This window comes from Candoia aspera, chromosome 1 (assembly GCF_035149785.1).
Source record: "Candoia aspera isolate rCanAsp1 chromosome 1, rCanAsp1.hap2, whole genome shotgun sequence".
NCBI lineage: Eukaryota > Metazoa > Chordata > Lepidosauria > Squamata > Boidae > Candoia > Candoia aspera.
Genome location: NC_086153.1, coordinates 101,676,529 through 101,696,766, shown reverse-complemented (window position 1 = coordinate 101,696,766; position 20,238 = coordinate 101,676,529). Strand labels below are relative to the sequence as shown.

General features: G+C 39.2%; 1 protein-coding gene across 1 annotated transcript in view; it reads right to left on the bottom strand.

The window, feature by feature from the left end:
* Positions 1-1,352: 1,352 nt before the first annotated feature.
* The window catches only part of FRK (fyn related Src family tyrosine kinase), a 59,259-nt gene continuing 40,373 nt past the window's right edge, over positions 1,353-20,238 (bottom strand). Inside the window, exons 5-8 of the mRNA XM_063310892.1 lie at positions 15,551-15,709; positions 7,889-8,070; positions 4,571-4,736; positions 1,353-2,797 (exon numbers count right to left, since the gene is read on the bottom strand). Coding sequence (XP_063166962.1) covers positions 2,583-2,797; positions 4,571-4,736; positions 7,889-8,070; positions 15,551-15,709 — 722 coding nt within the window. The 3' untranslated portion in view covers positions 1,353-2,582. The remainder of the gene's footprint in view (positions 2,798-4,570; positions 4,737-7,888; positions 8,071-15,550; positions 15,710-20,238) is intronic.

Below are 20,238 nucleotides of genomic sequence, written 5' to 3'. Positions count from 1 at the left end.
GTCATAATAACATGACTTTTCTTTTTTCTAAGATTTGTTAGGTTTTTAGTTTTGTGGATAGCCACTGTAACAGTTGGCTCCATACATAACATTAGGATTAAATCATAAAGTGGGTTGCTTGGTTATGCTTTAGCATGTTGCATGAACCAAGTCTCTGTGGCTTCTCAATAAACAATGGTTAAATAACCATAGATTAGCATGATGAAAGAGCCAGGCTATTTTGTTGACAGCTTGGTGATTCAAATTCACTTAATGCTACAGATTTAGCTTCATTCCAGAACAATTTGTGTGGGAAATACAAAACTGAGAGAGGATACTTGGAGAAAATTCTGGAAAGCTTTTCACCCCCTAAGGGATAACTATAATAAAAATTTCAGATTTTTTTTAAAAAAAATAGAAATAATTCATCTTTAGATTTTATTAGAATCCCTCCTTCCCCTCATGCATCATTCATTCACCGTCCATTACACTATTGTGTGCGTTAATGGTGCTTACACCTTTTCATTTACATACATCCTAGCCCACCAAAGACAAAAGCAAAGCATTTTGTTTACTCCTGAAATAGAATATAGCATGAGTGCATTCAACAATTTATGTGACTAAGACTACATTTTCATAAGCAAATCCTCATTGCCAAATAAATGCATTTCTCTTTAATATAATATTGAGAATGGATGACAGAATCTTCTTTTTTAATTAGAACTGAGTATCTACTGTATATGCAGTTGCAGATAGTGGTCCCTTCCCTAGCATCATGGCAGAAAAGAGACAATGCAAACCAATGACATTGTTCTGTTCACAGATAATGACTCACTGGTGTTATGCCACCACTGTCACTGAATTGAGTAGCCTTCTCCCTCTCCACTATAACTAACTGGTGGTATTTTTTCAGTGATCCTAGTAAAAAACTGAAATGTAGAATTCTGGACATAAAAGGCTTCAGAAATCAAGTTCCTTAAATGTCACTCATAGAAGAGATTAGTCCAACATACTGTAAAAGAATCATTTGTAATAAAGTTATCATTACAAAAATGAATTGAAATAATTTGAGAGGAAGATTTCAGTCTATATTTTATTTTTACTGCAAGTGAACCATTTTTTACCACACTGAAGGGTGGTGCTTTCAACATGCAAGTTTGGTCCCTGATAATACCTGCAGAAGTTAAACATGATCTCATTGTGTCCTATGTATAATGTATTTTCTTTTCAGTGTCAGAAACTTTTCATAGTCTCACTGGATTTACCATTTATGGAAAATCGTTTGCCAAAATAACTGGCATTGTGGTTCTCAATAAAACAGACTAAAAGAACTCACCATTAAAAGATAATAAGCAAGATGTCTAACCGAATAGTAACTCTGTCTGGAGAAATTGCTTTTATTTAACATGCCAATGTTTTACACTAGATTCTTTCCACACTCCTAGAAGTACAGTCTAAAGACTTCCAGTAGGCAATTCATAAACAGGATGAGTGGCCCAATACAATCAGTGCTGTGGTCCATGATCAGACAAATAAAAGCAGAAATCCATCCACATCAGAAAATTGGTTGACAGAATTAATTGAAATCATTGCTTGAAAGCAGCTGAGCCCTACTCAGGGCCTGCTAAAAGAAGTAGAGGCTGGCACTCTAATGCAGTGGGATCAGATAGGTTCTCATATATAATTGTGTAATATTTGATTTTTTTAAAAATTACAAAGGCTGTATTTACCAACTTAAGCTCATCACTTGACTGTCAAACAGATACCATTTGAAGAATCCCATTATTTCTGCAGAACGTGTTTCCCCAAGTGTATCCTCTTTTTCCTAAAGCAAATATATATCCATTGCATATATGCACTCCCAACATCTAACTCAACATTGCCATTGTAGCTGCAGAGTATGAATAGAAAAGATAAAAAAGTACAGGAAAGTGTTTTTATGGACAGGTCCTGCTATGCACAGGAACAATCATATTCTTTCATAAAACCAAATCAATGAGATTTAATAGATTAGCTGTGGAATCTGGAAAGTACACATAATCATTCCAAAGCATTAAAAGTACGGTGTTACAATGCCTCTTGTGCAGCAGCTGTTTAAGATTTGTGTTCTTGACTATCTCTTGTTTAAATAATAAATAGAAGAATAACTTCATTGTACAGCAGAGAGAGAGAGAGAAAAAATCCTGCCTATTTTAGTTTCCTTAATCTTACAGTATAAATACTGCCATCAAGACTGTGGCATAATGTCACAGATTTTAATAAACACACATTCCTTAGCCTTTGCCAGTATTTTAAGCTCACCATTTATCTATTCTGAGGTTAGATTGATCTCACAGTTACTTTGGTGAAAATAGCAGCCTTTGTTTGATGTAGCATGCAATAGCCTAACAAATGCATTACTCTTGCAGAAAAGGCTTTCCTTCTTCCAATTCCATTGCAGACAGTACATATATACACACACACATATATACAAACACACACACATACATCAACCTACACATGCACACACATAGATGTACCTGCATTCTACAACTTTGACTTTAAAAGATTTTTTTAAATTCCTAAAGAAAAAGTGTTCTTGAACAGTAGCAATATGTATTCCTTCAACGTATAAAAGTATTTGCATCTGCATAGGATGTGGAATCCATGTCATAATAATCTTCTAGTCGCCAATGCAATGTTTCAAAGGTTGGCCGTTCTTTGGGTTCGACATTCCAACACTGTAGCATAATGTTGTACAATTCTAGAGGACAATTAGCTGGTTGAGGAATTCTGTACCCTTGATCCAGTTTCTGGAGCACTTGAAAACCCATCAGACCTATAATGTAGTTTTAAAGAATTGTAAATTATGCATGTGTAAGATGATAAACACGCTAATTTAAAATAAATTGGGGAGATGATGCATTCTCAGGGATAGTCTTTTGCACAAGACTCCATGCTTTCTGACATCTCTGCAGTAATGGCAAATCAGTATTTTTAATACAAGAAATAATTCTACCCATTTTAATCTAACTTTTATTTTGGCAAATGGCTAAAAAACATGGAAAAACTCGAATTCAGAGTTTTGGGCTTCTCAACAGGATCATATAAGAACTGAATCAAGAAATGTTGCTGTCTTTGCTGAAATGACAGAAATCTCTCCCTGTTCTTTGTAAGGATGCCAAGAAAATTATCCATAAGCTCCTGAGGTGATCACCTCAGTTTGCCTAATGGTAGAGCCAGCAGTTGCTTCTGTTAACCAAATATTGACACAGGACCCTAACTATTTCCTTTCACTTAGTGGGGGTGGGGGTGGGGGTGGGTAAGGCTTGATACAATAGGCATCTCCCAAAAACCAATGACAAAAAATAGTTAAAGTTGCATTGCATGTCAAAACATAACCCCTAGCCATTCATATTTTCATTCTGATGTCAGACACAAGTACATATGCCAGGAGATTTGTATTGTAATATCACAATGTATGTTTTTTCACATGATCCCCTTCTCCCCTCCCTGCAAATGCCTATGGTTATTGCAGCATATGAATTTGGCCATTGGGGCTTAGTATTATGAAGGAACCTTGCCATTATGACTTAATCCACAAACAATAGTTAAAATTATGGTTTAGAATTATTAGCAGCCATAACAGAAGACATAAGGCAAGAAGAGGAGTATCAGTCTTTTCAGATGGTGGGATCACTGAACAACTGTGCACAATAGTGTGGGTATTCTACAATGAAGATTGTGTGGGTGGGTGGGTGTATAGGGTTCTTTTAAAAATATAAAATATACAAAGTCCCAGATCTCATGTGAGAACATGGAGTTTGACAAACTGGACCAGGTGCTAGTTTGCTGACAGATGAAAGCTGGCACATCAGAGTGATACCTAAATTGTAGAAGCTACATCGGTTCCTATGTTTCCAGGCCCAATTCAAGGTGCTAGTTGCTACTTACAAAGCCTTTTGTGGTGCTGGACATCATTACCTCTGGGACCACATGCTCCAGGAGAATCTGCCACACATGCTGATCCAGAGCACGTGCTATGATCCCTCAGATGTCAAGGGGAGCACAAAGACAGGCCTTCCCAGCTGCAGCCCCCTTGCTCCAGAATAGCTTGTCCCTCTAAGTTCAGGCCAGCCCCTTACCTCTTTATCTTTCAGGAAAGGTGTAAAACTGATGCTTTTTCTCAGAACATTTGAGGCAGAGGATGTCACATAAATGACAGCAGCAGTTTTGGGTAGTAATGTGCTAATTTAGCTGAAGATGTTGTTTACAGATGTATGGTTTTATTATTTTATTGATGTAAGCTGCTTAGCAGCTTTGGAGGAGGTGGCAAACAAATAGATGTATAAATCAACCTTGTGACATTTTAATTGTTTTAATTTTTAAAATACGGTATATATATGTTAGAGATTATCGGTGCTATTTAGTTTAGTAGATGGTGCAACATTTGCAGCTGCTGCATTGCCAGCCCCTAGTATAGGACATCCAAGAGTTTTTATTCCATACAAAAATTGTCTAAGCTTTATTAAGCTTTCCCATCAACTGCAGAAAAGTGAGGAAGTCTAATTAAAAAAACGTTGAAAGCATGATTTTCAAACAAAGCACTCACCTGCATAAGGCATTTTTCCATAAGTGATTATTTCAAAAAGGAGTATTCCAAATGACCAGACATCAGATTTAATGCTAAACCTATTAGAGCGTATTGCTTCAGGAGCTGTCCATTTCACTGGTAGCTTTGTTTCATGCTTGGCTTCATAGACATTTTCATTTTCTACCTATTTAATGCAAACAAGAAACAATGTGATAAATGCCCAGATCTGTTCATTTCCACTATTGTGAAATTCAAATTAACTTAAAGCCTTTTTTTTCATTTGCTAACATTTACATAATCCTAATAATCATTATAGTGAAATTGCTTGTTGATCGTTAGCTGAAATTAATGGACTTTCAAGATGTTCCCTGACAACCTGAACTAGCCAGATAAAACCTTTGTTCCTTCATTCCTAGTCCTTGTTTTGTCAACCATCCATGCAACACCAGTATGCCCATGATTAATTGGGGCCTACTACTGTGAGTCCTGAATCTGTCAGTGACAGCAGTGTAAGCTACCTGTTGACTGCAGGGCCACAGGATTCATGTGAGGCCTTTAGCAAGAAGGTGACAGCGAGAGCTAATGCATTCAGAACCTTTGTTTTGTGATTAATTGCAGGCACTAAAGAAACACTGACTTTGATCATCATCACTTAAACAGTTCCAGGATTTAAAAAGCAAACTCCAAGAAGTGTAAATTAATATATTGGTTCAAAGTGGCACCAATTAATTTAGGCAAAATGAGCTGACAGACTCCAAAGAATAAATGGAGAATTATTTACTTATATATTAGATTTTTTTTAGGTTAGCCTGCTTCCTTTCCCAGATGTGCATTGTTCTGAGTTTCACAAATGGAATACTTACATATTCACTCTTTCATTCTTTTTTTTTCTTAAATAAGACTACACAGATCACCATCCAGATTTCTGTATTACTTCAGTGTACCTTGTTAAAACTACGTATTTCTACAGCAAGTTAAGGCAAATTGGTTGCTCCTGTATGGTCTCTCTGCTCTCTAGAGTAGTTAAACAAATCACAGAAACAAGCGCAGTACAAATATTTGACCTAAAGTTTCAATCTGAAGGCAATTTGATAGAATCATTCTTTTGAATAAAATATTATAATGAACTCATCAGATCGATCTGACAGGTAAAATCAAATCAGGCACCTCCAAATTGATTTTGACTTAATTCAACAAAGAAGCAAACACACTTTCATCCAAATCACTATTAAATTTATCAGTTTCATCCACGACATCCCCAACCAGATGACACATTTTAGATCTCAAATTTTCCACAGTGTCCTGAATGCCTTGCATAAAAACTTGGTAGGAGTCAGAAAGAATCTGTTGAAAATCTTGGTGAAAGTCAGAGAAAGTCTGTCTAAAATCCTCCATGTCTCAAGCAGTAGATTATGGCGCCTCCTAGGAGCTTAACCAGTGAAAGTTGAAGATACGAAAGAATTCCAGAATGTGTTTACACAAGCGAAAGTGAGATATGCAGACAGTTCCCCAGGAAAAGTAGAAGCAGAAAACTGAAAGTTCAAAACAGCCGATTCAACGTATAGGAAAATGCTAATATCTTCAAATTTAGTACAAAAGTAATAACAAGGAGACAATTATTTACTCTCAATCCTCCTTAATATTTGGAGGGAAAACGAAGTCCAAAACTTAAGAACTTTTAAAAAATTAAATCCCCAAAATAACAATAAGCACCAAGAGAACCCACTTCTCCTTGCTGCAGAAAGCCTCTCTTAGGGTACACATACTTAAAAGAAATACAAATTGGATTATTTAAAAATAGGGTGCCCGGTCTTAGTGTCACATTAAGGCTACAGCGCAGCTTGGAAAATGGTGACGTCCCAGCCTCCCAGCTTGCTCTTACCAGTCGAACACGAATGCTATTTTTGATCTTCTGGCTGCAAGCAGCCGTCCAGAGGACAGATGGGGTGATTTCAGTGTTTTCCTTTTTCTGGAAAAACACTCCTGGGCTTCAGGAAAAACCTGCCTGAGCCCCAAAAAACTGCCACATTGTCAGTTCTGCCTGCTGAGTCCGTGGGCACAGCTGTTCAGTCTGCCATGTCCCCACCGTAAGTCCTCTTAATTAAAGTTGCTGATTTTTGGATACCAAGAAGGCCAAAAAGATAAATAAGGGAGGATGCTATTCCTTCTTACTTGTGTCCAAGACAGCCAGCACAAATTTAAACACTACTTTTCCTAAGTATCTGATCTCTTCCTCTCTGAATGAAGAATCCTAGTCTGTCTTAGATCATATAATAAATGCTGCAAATGCTGCCATTTTAACCTACAATAATCCACCTACAAATTTGCTGCAGCCCATTGTCTTGATTTGCTGGAACCCAACACAGGGCCTAATCCCAACAGGCCTGAAGCAAAAAGCCAATCTACCGAAACCAGCCCAGAACCTCTCGCCCTTTCACAAGCCAGCACGTCTGCAGCAGGGCCAGCAGATCAAGGAATGAGCAATGAGTGTTCCAAATGTGCATGCTAAACAAATCACAGAAGGAGTTTTTATTTAGCCACTGCTGCTGTCAGGAAAATCCAGCTAGGAGAAACTGAGCAAGATACAACACCGCATTTCAGGGTAAATTAGAATTGTGTCTTGCTGTGACTTCCAAACATAGCCTTTGTCTCTAGCTACAGCCAATCAGCTGATTCTTACTGTGGAAACTCCATGACAATCATTACTGTTTTTTGTTCCCAATATTAGAGACCATATATATATACACAGTAGATGCTGCCTCTGCACACAGCAATTCCATTCTTAAATACCACATTTGTACTGTAGATGTCATATTATTTAGGGCAGTGTATCTTAAAGTGTGGTCTGGGGACCACTTGGGGGTCCTCCAAGACCCTTTCACGGTTCCTTGAAATTAAAATTATTTGCCAGATATTGAAGATATTTGCAAAACTTTAAAGCAATGTCACTCTTCTCATTATTTTTTTTTATTTCTTAAAAAAAGGGTACTTTTCATGAAAAATATTTTATTCATGTTAACCTCTAATGGGTTTAATGTTATTTTTACATGATTCAATAAATATTCTACAGTTGCATCAATCTTAATTTTTAATATGATAAATATTGATAAACATAACCATAAATGTAAATGTATAAATATAGCCCATACAAACAAAAGCTCTTCTACAGTCCTCCATAATTTTTAAAAGTGGGAAGGAGCCCTGAGAGCAAAAAGTTTAAGTAACACTGATCTAGGGCATGAATTCCTAAATTATATATTGGCTTTCATGCCTAATATAGCTAATGCATCCAAACATCTGAGACATTAATTTAAAAATTATACTACTGCAGGCTACCTTAAAAACCCGTGCAAGTCCAAAATCTGCCACTTTGTAAACATTGTGATCACCAACCAGGACATTCCTTGCTGCCAAATCACGGTGGATGTAATTCTGGGATTCCAGATAAGCCATTCCAGAGGCCACTTGAGCTGCCATATCCACCTGTTCTGGCAAATGGATCCTGGAACCTGCATCATCTGAAAGAAGAAATATTTGGAGAAGGTTGGGGGGAAAAAGCTTCTAGACATGACTTGCTACAAGCATTCTCTACAGGTATGCCTTGAGCAGACAGATTCTACCTGGAATAAGCAGCCTTGCAAATACCCAGTCCCCAAGCTATGTAGGACTTCACTTGCATGTGGAAACCAACTGGCAGCCAAAGCTGCTCACACAGTACTGGTGTTTTATGGCTATATTGGATGGTGCTGGTCAGCAGGCCAGCCATAACATTCTGTATTACAAATGTAGTCCCCTGTTCAGCACAGTAGTCCAACATAAGGTGGTGAAGATAAAAGTGACAATTGGCAGTATTTTATGTTCTTGAACAGTACACAATTGGCATACCTGACATAGCTGGGCACAACTGTTCCAGCAGGAGCTGGCCCTTTGTAACTTTCGCCCTACCACTCTCTCATCAACCTTCTCTAGAAAGTGAAAGGGAAGGGACTGGGCCACAGTTATCTAATAGACTTGGGTCCAGGTTTAGCCCTTAAGTGGGGAAGGAGCATTCCAGCATTCTCTTCAAGGACACTGGCATCTCCCCCTCCCACAGCAAAATGATCACAATAGCACAGCATCCAATCCCCAACTGCACATACAAGCTAGGAGAGGCAGGGATCTAGCCCATGGGACACAGAGCTCATCTCAGGATCTCTGTCCACTTCCTCAAGATCAACAGATTCAAACTCATCCCAGGGAACCCTAACCCTAACCCTAACTCTCCAACCAGCTTCCAACTATGAACCAATCTTAATTTAGATTATTTATTCCAATATTTTACTGATAACAATAAGGTAAAACATAGCATCCACCATTTTTGATGAAGAAATTTGCTACAGAAAAGGTATCATGATGGATATTATGGGTGGTGTGGTCAGCATGTCTCTTTCATAGGTATGCTTTCATAAATCTATTCTTTTTTGTTTCTGTGTAAGTTTTTTTCCTTAACCCCACAGTTCTGAAATTGTGCTGCAACACCCCAGGGCACTGCAATATACTGTCAGGGTCACCACAGAATATTTTACTACTTAATAAATGGAGCTGTCCTAATTGTCCCCAGGGCGTCGCAGCACACAGTTTGGGAACTGCTGCAGGTGCTGTGAAAAACTTATTGAGATGCCAAGGATGTTGTGAACTGAGAATGTTTGGGGACTTCTGCCTTAACCACATAAATATTTTAATTATACACATTTTTGGTAGAACAATTGTATCACAAATTCTCAGAAATGCTAACAAACCTGAGGGATACTTGTCTTCTTATCTGCATGTTACTCTAGTAAGTGCAGAAGAGGTTGGTTCATTTGGATGTAGACCAACTTTTTTCTCCCTATTTATTTATTTACTTATCTATCAGATTTTATCACCACCCATCTCCCCAAAAAGGGGGACTCTGGGCAGTTTACAATAAAACAAAGTTAAGAATTCAGTGCCAATTAAGTAAAATAAATATATTATAAACAGTAAAAATATAAAACATGATAAAATCCAGATGGCTAAGTTTGCAATTAAACTTAGCCATAAGAAATCTTCCCTGCTCCTGAGAGTTGCATTTCTACATATAGAGAGGATGTTATTTGCATCCTCTATCCCCCATTTTTTATGGTGCAGATCCACTGCTTAGCAATATGAAATTGCCATCATGTTCAAAAGACTGCATCAGGTTGAAGTGCTATTATCTTCCCCGTTAGATGCCATCTAAGATGGCTAAGTTTGCAGTTAAACCTGTGAGTACAACGGGCCCTTCTAGGGCACTAGCCATCCCCAAAGAAAACCGTTCCCCTTCATGCTCCAGGCATGTTGACACAACCAGGTTTTTAGTTTTTTGTGGAAGTCCAGGAGCAAAGGGGCCTGTCTCACCTCTGGTTCCTATACCTTCCAAGATCTCATCAGTCTCCAAACTCATCCAATAAAATTACTGGATTCTTTTGATCTACAAGACTGTGGTTTGGGGTTTACTGCTCGTTGTTGTTCTTTGTTCACCTAGCTAGTCTCAAGCTGCAATGGGATGACTGCAGTATTGTTTTTTTGTTTTGTTTTGTTTTTTATCTGGCTGGGGGAAAGTGGAACAGCTGGGAGACAAGAGAAGAAGTGAGTGACAAGTAAGGTAAGTGTTTCAGCAGATATCAAAGGCTAAGTAGAAGAAAGGAGGCATTGTTATTACAGACTGCTACTGTTCCTTGAGCCTGAGATACATGTACTTGCTTTTTCCCCTGATCATCTTCCTGCCACAGTAGCATTTGCTTCTTTCACTGATTCTGCTTACTGAAAGCACTGTGGCACTTGCTTCAGCTTCACCTATTCATGGAATACAGATGCAGCCATCATGTTAATACTGCAGTTTGGGAGGTGGGAAGGAAGGTGGATGAGTCTGTAGGTTGAGTCATGGCAACTGGATTTCCTTCTTTTGGTAGAAATGTTTCGCTGCTTGTCCAAGCAGCTTCTTCAGTCTGGGCAAAGGTTGGTGAGAGGACCCCATATATGTCTTCCAGGGTGGCTGCATTGTCCCTACAACAGGTGTAGGGACAATGCAGCCACCCTGGAAGACATATATGGGGTCCCCTCACCAACCTTTGCCCACACTGAAGAAGCTGCTTGGACAAGCAGCGAAACGTTTCTACCAAAAAGAAAGAAATCCAGTTGCCATGACTCAACCTACAGACAATTCCACCTGGATGACCGAGAATCTTCATCGACATAAGATGGATGAGTATTTGGTGTTTTAAGAACCATGCAGTATAGTCAAGTTATATTATACAGTACTGAAGATTAGGCACTGAGAGGATCTTTCAGCAGTCTTATTGTGGTATGCAGTTGGGAGGGAATATGTTGGGACAGAGTAACTGATGAACGTTGTACAAAATAGCTCACTGTTAATATTGCAGGTCAAAATGGGACTGAATCTTCCCTGCTCCTGAGAGTTGCATTTCTACATATAGAGAGGATGTTATTTGCATCCTCTTTCCCCCATTTTTTATGGTGCAGATCCACTGCTTAGCAATATGAAATTGCCATCATTTTCAAAAGACTGCATCAGGTTGAAGTGCTATTATCTTCCCCGTTACATGCCAACTTTCACCTCTAGTTCTCCCACATTTCAAACGGTTGCCTCCTTTCTGAGAAGGAAAATGTGCCTATTCCCATCATTTGAAATATTATCTTGATATTGTACTTGTAAAGTCCCATTACACTCCTCTTATTAGGTGATGTAAAGGCTAGAGCTGGCAAGGGAGAAGTGAGGAGCTTGCAACTAGACAAGGCTGTTTTGTTAATATTGTCCAGGTACAGCCAGACCAGTGTGAGAAATGGAGTGCAAATGATCTCTTACAAAACAGCACACAAAAGAAACGCAGACTTTAAATCTAAGAAGGGTGTGTCTGTGTCTGTGTCTGTGTCTGTGTCTGTATCTGTGTAGTACCCCTCATAGTGAGAGAACCAGTTTGGTGTAGTGTAGCGGTTAAAGCATCAGGCTAGAAACCAGGAGACGGTGTGTTCTAGTCCTGCCTTAGGCACGAAGCCAGCTGGGTGACCTTGGGCCAGTCACTCTCTCTCAGCCCTAGGAAGGAAGCAATGGCAAACAACTTCCAAAATTTTGCCAAGAAAACTGCAAGGACTTGCCCAGGCAGTCGCCAGGAGTCAACACTGACCTGAAGGCACAAATTATTATCTACCTACTATCTGTCCCTCCCTTCCTCCCTCCCTCCCTTCATTGCACCTAGTCCTGTTTTTTAAATAATAATAATAATAATAATAATAATAATAATAATAATAATAATAATAATAATTCATATGCCACCTGACTCTCAGAACTTTTGCTTTGAGATAGGCATGCTTCCATAATCTAGCATTTTTTTATTTAATTTAATTTTTATTTATTTTTATTTTATTTTCTATCCCACCTTTATTATTTTTATAAATAACTCAAGGTGGCGAACAAACCTTATAACTCTTTCTCCTCCTATTTTCCCCATAACCACCACCCTGTGAGGTGAGGTGAGGTGAGGTGAGCTGGGCTGAGAGAGAGTGACTGGCCCAAGGTCACCCAGCCGGCTTTCATGCCTAAGGTGGGACTAGAACTCACGGTCTCCTAATTTCTAGCCTGGTAACTAATCTTAATCTTTTGGTGGAAAAGTTATATATATTTATATCTGGAAATTGGTCTCACAAATTCCTAAGCATATTAATTTAGATACTTTTTTTAAAAATTGTGTGTGTTTTTCTTTTTTTTATCTACAAAACCACTCTTTGTTAGTTTGCAATGCATGACTAGAGGACAAAGCATGGCTAGGAGAGTAAGACCTGAAATGAAAAAAGAGGTGTCACATCCCACACCAGGTAATAAGGCCACACCTTGTCATATATCGCTTTTACCTAATCTCAGTTGTTTAAGGGGCTAGCTATGGTTCCTCAGTGATAAGGAAAGACAAAGTATTATTTATCATTCATATCACTCTTTCTACATTATATAAAGAAAGACCTTCATTCTCTTCATCGCTTTCCATTTGATCCTGATGTAGGTAACTTTTTGGTGGCTAGGGACCATACTCAATATTTTTGGGTAGAAAAATATGCTTAACAAGGCTACTCATATAGGTAGAGTCAAAATGTTCTATATTTTTCCCCTTGGCTTTTGGGAGGGAAGGAGTTTTGTGGGAGTTAAATGTTTTGGGGTTTATAGGCTCCTGGGTCCAAGAGAGAGAGATTGGGTGGCTGTTTGTGGCCTTGGACCTCAAACTGCCTTCCCCTGATCTAACAATCCTTGATGTGATGTCCATCACATTTGGAAATGTTACATCAGATGAGGAAGAGTGCAAGAACTGAACGTGGACCAGAAAAGCCTGGGTCAAGGCCTTTTCTGAGTCAAGCAGTTTTCTGGATAACCCCGAAACAGCCAGACTCATACTGTAATATATTGTGTAGTCCTGATTTGTTATCAGAAATAGAGACAAACAAATAGGCATCTGCATAAAAATAAAATGCAAACTGCCATCCTCTTTCTAGATCCCCTTTCCCATAATTTACTTTAAGTCTACATCATTTTTCTAAGGAATTATTTTTAAACAAGCAATGCGCGGAAGTGGAAGACGACAATAGAATAGGAAGGACAAGAGACCTCTTCCAGAAAATTAGAAACATCGGAGGTAAATTCCAGGCCAAAATGGGTATGATCAAAAACAAAGATGGCAAGGACCTAACAGAAGAAGAAGAGATCAAGAAAAGGTGGCAAGAATATACCGAAGACCTGTATAGGAAGGATAACAATATCGGGGTAGGTTTGACCGTGTGGTCAGTGAGCTAGAGCCAGACATTCTGAAGAGTGAGGTTGAATGGGCCTTAAGAAGCATTGCTAATAACAAGGCAGCAGGAGACGACAGCATCCCAGCTGAACTGTTCAAAATCTTGCAAGGTGATGCTGTCAAGGTAATGCATGCCATATGCCAGCAAATTTAGAAAGTACAAGAATGGCCATCAGATTGGAAAAAATCAACTTATATCCCCATACCAAAAATAGGGAAACACTAAAGAATGTTCAAACTATCGAACAGTGGCACTCATTCCACATGCCAGTGAGGTAATGCTCAAGATCCTGCAAGGTAGACTTCAGCAATTCATGGAGCGAGAATTGCCAGATGTACAAGCTGGGTTTAGAAAAGGCAGAGGAACTAGGGACCAAATTGCCAATATCCGCTGGATAATGGAAAAAGCCAGGGAGTTTCAGAAAAACATCTATTTCTGTTTTATTGACTATTCTAAAGCCTTTGACTGTGTGTACCATAACAAATTGTGGCAAGCTCTTAGTGGTATGGGGATACCAAGTCATCTTGTCTGCCTCCTGAAGAATCTGTATAACGACCAAGTAGCAACAGTAAGAACAGACCACGGAACAACGGACTGGTTTAAGATTGGGAAAGGAGTACGGCAGGGCTGTATACTCTCACCCTACCTATTCAACTTCTACGCAGAACACATCATGCCACAAGCTGGGCTTGAGGAATCCAAGGCTGGAATTAAAATCGCTGGAGGAAACATTAACAATCTCAGATATGCAGATGATACCACTTTGATGGCTGAAAGCAAAGAGGAACTGAGGAGCCTTATGATGAAGGTGAAAGAAGAAAGTGCAAAAGCTGGCTTGCAGCTAAACCTCAAAAAAACCAAGATTATGGCAACCAGCTTGATTGATAACTGGCAAATAGAGGGAGAAAATGTAGAAGCAGTGAAAGACTTTGTATTTCTAGGTGCGAAGATTACTGCAGATGCTGACTGCAGTCAGGAAATCAGAAGACGCTTAATCCTTGGGAGAAGAGCAATGACCAATCTCGATAAAATAGTTTAGAGCAGAGACATCACACAGACAACAAAGGTCCGCATAGTTAAAGCAATGGTGTTCCCCGTAGTAACATATGGCTGCGAGAGCTGGACCACAGGGAAGGCTGAGCTAAGGAAGATCGATGCTTTTGAACTGTGGTGTTGGAGGAAAATTCTGAGAGGGCCTTGGACTGCAAGAAGATCAAACCAGTCCATCCTCCAGGAAATAAAGCCAGACTGCTCACTTGAGGGAATGATATTAAAGGCAAAACTGAAATGCTTTGGCCACATAATGAGAAGACAGGACACCCTGGAGATGATGTTGATCCTCGGGAGAGTGGAGGGCAAAAGGAAGAGGGGCCGACCAAGGGCAAGATGGATGGATGATATTCTAGAGGTGACGGACTCGTCCCTGGGGGAGCTGGGGGTGTTGACGACCGACAGGAAGCTCTGGCGTGGGCTGGTCCATGAAGTCACGAAGAGTCGGAAGCAACTAAATGAATAAACAACAACACATCATTTTTCATACTTTCTTAATGGTATACCCATGTAGTAGAAAGAAAAGAAAAGGTGTCTTTTTCAGGACTCATGGTAATGTTCCCGTGACATGTATACACAAAGAAGGATGGCTTTTATTATTTAGAAATAACAATTATCTTCTATTTTTGAGGGGGGGCAATTTGTGAAGTCTCTGATTAGCTATGAAGGCTCCAGTAGAGGGGAGTACAGGACCACATACCTCCCCCAAAGGTTTGAGAGCAACTTCCCCACACTATTCTCAAATTTCCACTAAATTAGAATATTAAATGCGACTGAAGGGGCAGATACTAACTACACAAGGAACAACTGTATTAACTATTTCATTTCATTTCATTTTGTTAAGATTAAATCTAAATTAAATCTACTTTAGCTTTTGTCTGGCCCATCACTTCTTAGAGTACAGCACCAGCATGCCATTCAAAGTGCAAGTGGTTTGGGACTGCCCCCCCCCCCAGATGTTAATCCCTGCCAGTCATTACTGGCTTCATATCCAACCATACTAAATTGATATGCTCATCTCTCCTTCCCCCTCCCTCCCCCACTTTTAATACCAGTGTCTTTCCTTTACTGCAGACTGCCACACCATATCTAAATGAAATGTTTCCTACTCACTTTGGAGGTATTCTAGCAGACTCCCATGTTTCATCAGCTCTGTAACAATATAAATTGGATCCTGTAAAGTGCAAACAGCATAGAGCTGTATAAGCTTAGGGTGTCTCAAATTCTTCATTATCTGTGCCTCCCTGAGGAAGTCCCTTGGATCCATTGAACCTGAAATGAGAACAGCAGTTAAAGAAAATTAGTGTGTGTTATTAAGGGCTATTCTGGTGCGGCCCAAAGTCGTGTGGAAATAACCAGGGACATTTTCTGCCCCTTTGCTAAGCAGCATAGATAGCAATGGAAATCCTCGCTACGTAATTCAGATATGTAATTTATGAAATTGAAATAGCAAAGGAAAGCACATTGCTTCTTTCCCCAAATTTAATTCTAAAAAAGTCCATCAACAATAGCAACTGTAGTTCTGGTTCTCCAACTTCCCTCGACCCCCACATAAACACTACTGGTTATGACCAAAACTGAAATCACATGGTGTTATTGGTTTCACTATTCATCTGAATCCTCAAAATGGAAGCACAATCAGAAAATGTGCAGTAATTTTCAACATCTTAGCTGTCCAAATCCAACCTCTAGCCACAGATTTAATCCATGGCAAAGCTCTCACCCATCATCTTCAGGAAGTATTGTTGTGGATCATTGTATCTTGGAATGGAATTATTTTATTACTTATTGTAATAAATATTGCACTTTTGGTATCATTAAATGAAATACAGGTTCTGCTACCCCTATAATGCAATAAGTCCATGCCAGGAAAAATCAGATTTCACAAGAATTTAGACAAGTAGATTAGTGCTGTATTGAAATTTCTTCTGCCTATGTGTCATCAGTAACTTTCATTTAAGAGAAGATGACATTCCTTTTTTTTTTTTTGCGGGGCTGGGGGTGGGGAATGAGTGGGTTGGGAAGAAATGTGAATAACTCCATTGCCTTGCATCACCATCACAGCCTGAAGGTGATTCCATAAGTCAAAAGTATCAATTGGTGAAAAGATCCATTTCATTTTTGCTCAAATTCTCCTTTTATTCACTTTGAGTTCTGTTTGACTCAATTGCAAACTTGGCAAAAACAAAATCCACATGCAGATTTATTTGCATTTTGGGGGATCTGTCTTCTAACATACACGTATTCCCAATATTTGCACTTCTGCAAATAATATGCCTTAAGTGTTCCTTTTTCTTTAATAAATCATTTTTCTATAGCACTGTCTCCATATCTGGAGCATCCATATGTCTTGGATTTTAGATTCCAATTGGCTGGGAACTGTGAGAGTCTAACATTTCTGGGGCCATCAAACTGAGGAAAGTTATCCTATAGGTTCAGTTGGGGCAAAAATGATAAATTGGTTGAAAAATACAAATAGAAATACATTTGGCTATTTCTAGTGGAAAGCCTTCTCTAGCCACTAATTTTTTCCAGGCCATTTACCATGGAAACTTTACTCACTTACTGCATACTCTTCTCATGTGCCGATCTCACACACTTTTAAAGTGCATGAAGAGGACTATTGACAATTTTATGAGAAACATTTTATTTGGAACCGTAGAAAAGATATGGGGACCATATGGCCCACTAGATATTGGTGAACTTCCAATCCCAGCACTCCTCACCATTGGCCTTGCTGGCGAGAACTGAAGAGATTTGGGTCCAGCAACATCCAGAGCAGTGTTTCTCAGCCTTGGCAACTTTCATGCTGGCTGGGGAATTCTGAGAAGTCCACCCATCTTAAAGTTGATTTAGAGGGCCACTTTTTCTCTTCTGCATTAGAGCCAAACTAGGCTTCACAGATGTGTGCAATTTCCCTTGTAGTCCTCTTAAAGCATTATTGCATGAACAAATGTAATATGATTTTTTTTTTAAGATTGGCTCCTTATGCCCTTCTGCTTTCAGATAACGTATTTAAGTTTTAAAGCTGTGCTTGGTACAATAGGGTTATAACCTTCTTCAACTATCTATTCATTAAGAGTTCTTACCAAATAATCACTGAAATCTCACTGTAGGTTTCCTTCTACTCTTCTTTCCTATACTATCCCTCCCTTCCTTTTTAAAGGGCATCAGGAAAATACTCAGCAATAAGAAAATCCAAAGTCAGACCTAGTATTAGAATGCATTAAAAAAAACTGTAAAATGGTTAAAACATAATGAGTTAGTAGACTTGCAAAGGCAGCTGGCATGGTTTTCAAAAAAACTACCCCAATTCTGATATATTAATCAAAGATCTTAAAAGTGCTTCATGGGATCACTTTGTTTCTATGCAGATTGGTGCCAGTTTAATTAGGCATTGTGCATGGGGGGGGGGTTAAATGAAGGTCTTTCTAGATGAAAAGGCTGCATTTTAATCATTTGTTCTTTTAATTTAACATTGGCAGGATCAAAGATCAGTTTCTAAGCAAGTGGAGAAAATGGCGGAAAAGAATGGATTTATCATGTGAAACTTCTTAAATGTGTAGCATTCAATAATCCTAAAAATAATTATCCCTATGCTCTTTTTTAAATGGATAGCTCAGCTTCTTCTCTATCCTACAATAACCATTTTACTGTACCTCTACAATAGAGCAAGAATTTTGTTGATTAATATCAGGGTTTTAAGAAAATAAACAAAACAAAACCTATCCATGATACCCATTGTTTGAACAAATGTATCTCTCACACTCAAACTCACTGCCAAGAGATTTTTAGTTAAATCTTCTCAACATCCAACTGAATTTTTTAAAGGATATTGGTTTTTTGCCTTCCATTTTGGTATAAATAATTTGTGACTAAATCCCATGGCCAATAGTGTCAGTGCTACCATTATTTGATTCAAAATAACGTCATGCCACTTTGGTCTAGTGGTTAAGGCAATAGGCTAGAAACCAGGAGATGGTGAGTTCTAGTCCCGCCTTAGGCATGAAAGCTGGCTGGGTGACCTTGGACCAGTCACTCTTTCTCAGCCCAACTCACCTCACAGGGTGGTTGTTGTGAGGAAAATAGGAGAAGGAAGGAGTATTAGATACGTTTGCCACCTTGAGTTATTTATAAAAATAATAAAGGCAGGATAAAAAAATCTAGAAACAAAATTCCATTTGGCCTTACCAAGAGAGTTTAGGATTAATAGGAACTGAAGACCCTGGTAGTATTCTGATGAAATAAATTTGGATTTGTTTTACAATCTGTTATGGGAAAGCTCACCCTAAGCACTCCTTCTTTTCCCTCTTGCTATTTCTGTGGAAAGATAAGATGCTGCTCCTCTAGTTTAAGGCGACTGTCTTCCTCAGCCATTCCAGGCCTGGCCCTACTTTTGACACAGGACAATTCTCCTGTTCCCATGGGTTCCTGCTGACTTGCACCATTCCAGTCCAGACAGCAGTGGCTTGGCAATGTGGCCGGCTGATGCTTGGTCCAGACTGTGGCCACTGCAAGACCTGATTGGCTGTTTCCCTGCTTCTTGCCCTTCCCATCTGTGCAGGGCAGGCAAGATTCACAGGCTGGCCTTTGCATGGGCAAAACTCCCACACTTAATGTTTCCTTGTAGAAATTGTTCCCTCCTCCCTAGTCCCCACCATTTTCCTTTTCTTTCCCAGATGTCTACTTACAGGGATGCCTTCACACCCCTTTTCCCACATTCTTTCCTTTGATGCTAATGCAAACCCACCCTTTTATTGTACCAATGTTGTTTTGATGCTGTAATGATTAAAGCAATGCGAACAGATTCCTTCATTTCTATATTCCACTGTTAATCTATGGAACCTTTATAGCAAGGAAGATCAGAGGGCTCAGCTTCACAGAAGCAAAAGAGCATATCCTGAAACTGTAGCTCCATTGCAACTTAAAGGCAGGGGGGTGTTGGTGGGAAGAAAAGGGAAGTCCTGCAGTTCTATGAGCAGAGGGTGGGAAAGCAAGGAGGGGATGTTTCAGCCAGCCTGGGCAGAAACTAAAAAAGTGCCCACTGGGAGGTGTAAGGGCTGAGTGGAGTAATGAGCTTCTAGGGGGGTAGAAAACATGGGGTGATGAAAGTTGACTTAATGGATCAACCATAAGATAAATTTTAAAAATGGCAGCTGCCAACTGCTGGAGAACATAGAAGTCTTTTCATCTAGTTGCACAGTGGAGGGCTACACAGGGCAGTGACCTGCTGCTGGTTTTGTTTTTAATGAAATCCTTTTTATTTTGTTCACCACCCTGAGTTTCTTGGATAAATGGGCAGCCATATAAACTGGATGAATGAACAAATAAATAAATAAATCCCAGCTGTTCTATACAGCTGTTGTATAGTCCTTGCTGTCTGTAAGTCTTCTCCTGTGCATTTTGCATCATTTCCTTATCAAGGAGAAATATGTAATCTAAAGATGACAAGCAAAATTTGCAATTTCACTTAAGGTAGGAAGACTTTTGGCTGGGATTTTATATTATACACTTTTTTCTAATAATCAGGACTCATTTGACTGCATAGGACATAAGGCAGAAGAGCATATGGCCTACCTTCTCCCTGCTCTGCCCCACCCCTCAAGATGCCTTATCCCCAAGGTTTTGACATCTGAGGTATAAAATTAAACAAAACTGTCTCCTTACAAGTAAGAAAAAGTAACATTAGTTACTTTTAAATAAGAAAAAGTAGTAATATTAATATACACTAACTAATTAACAATTTACTGCTTTTTTATGACCTTCTGACTCAGCAACCTGAAGTGACTATGTGCAATTCA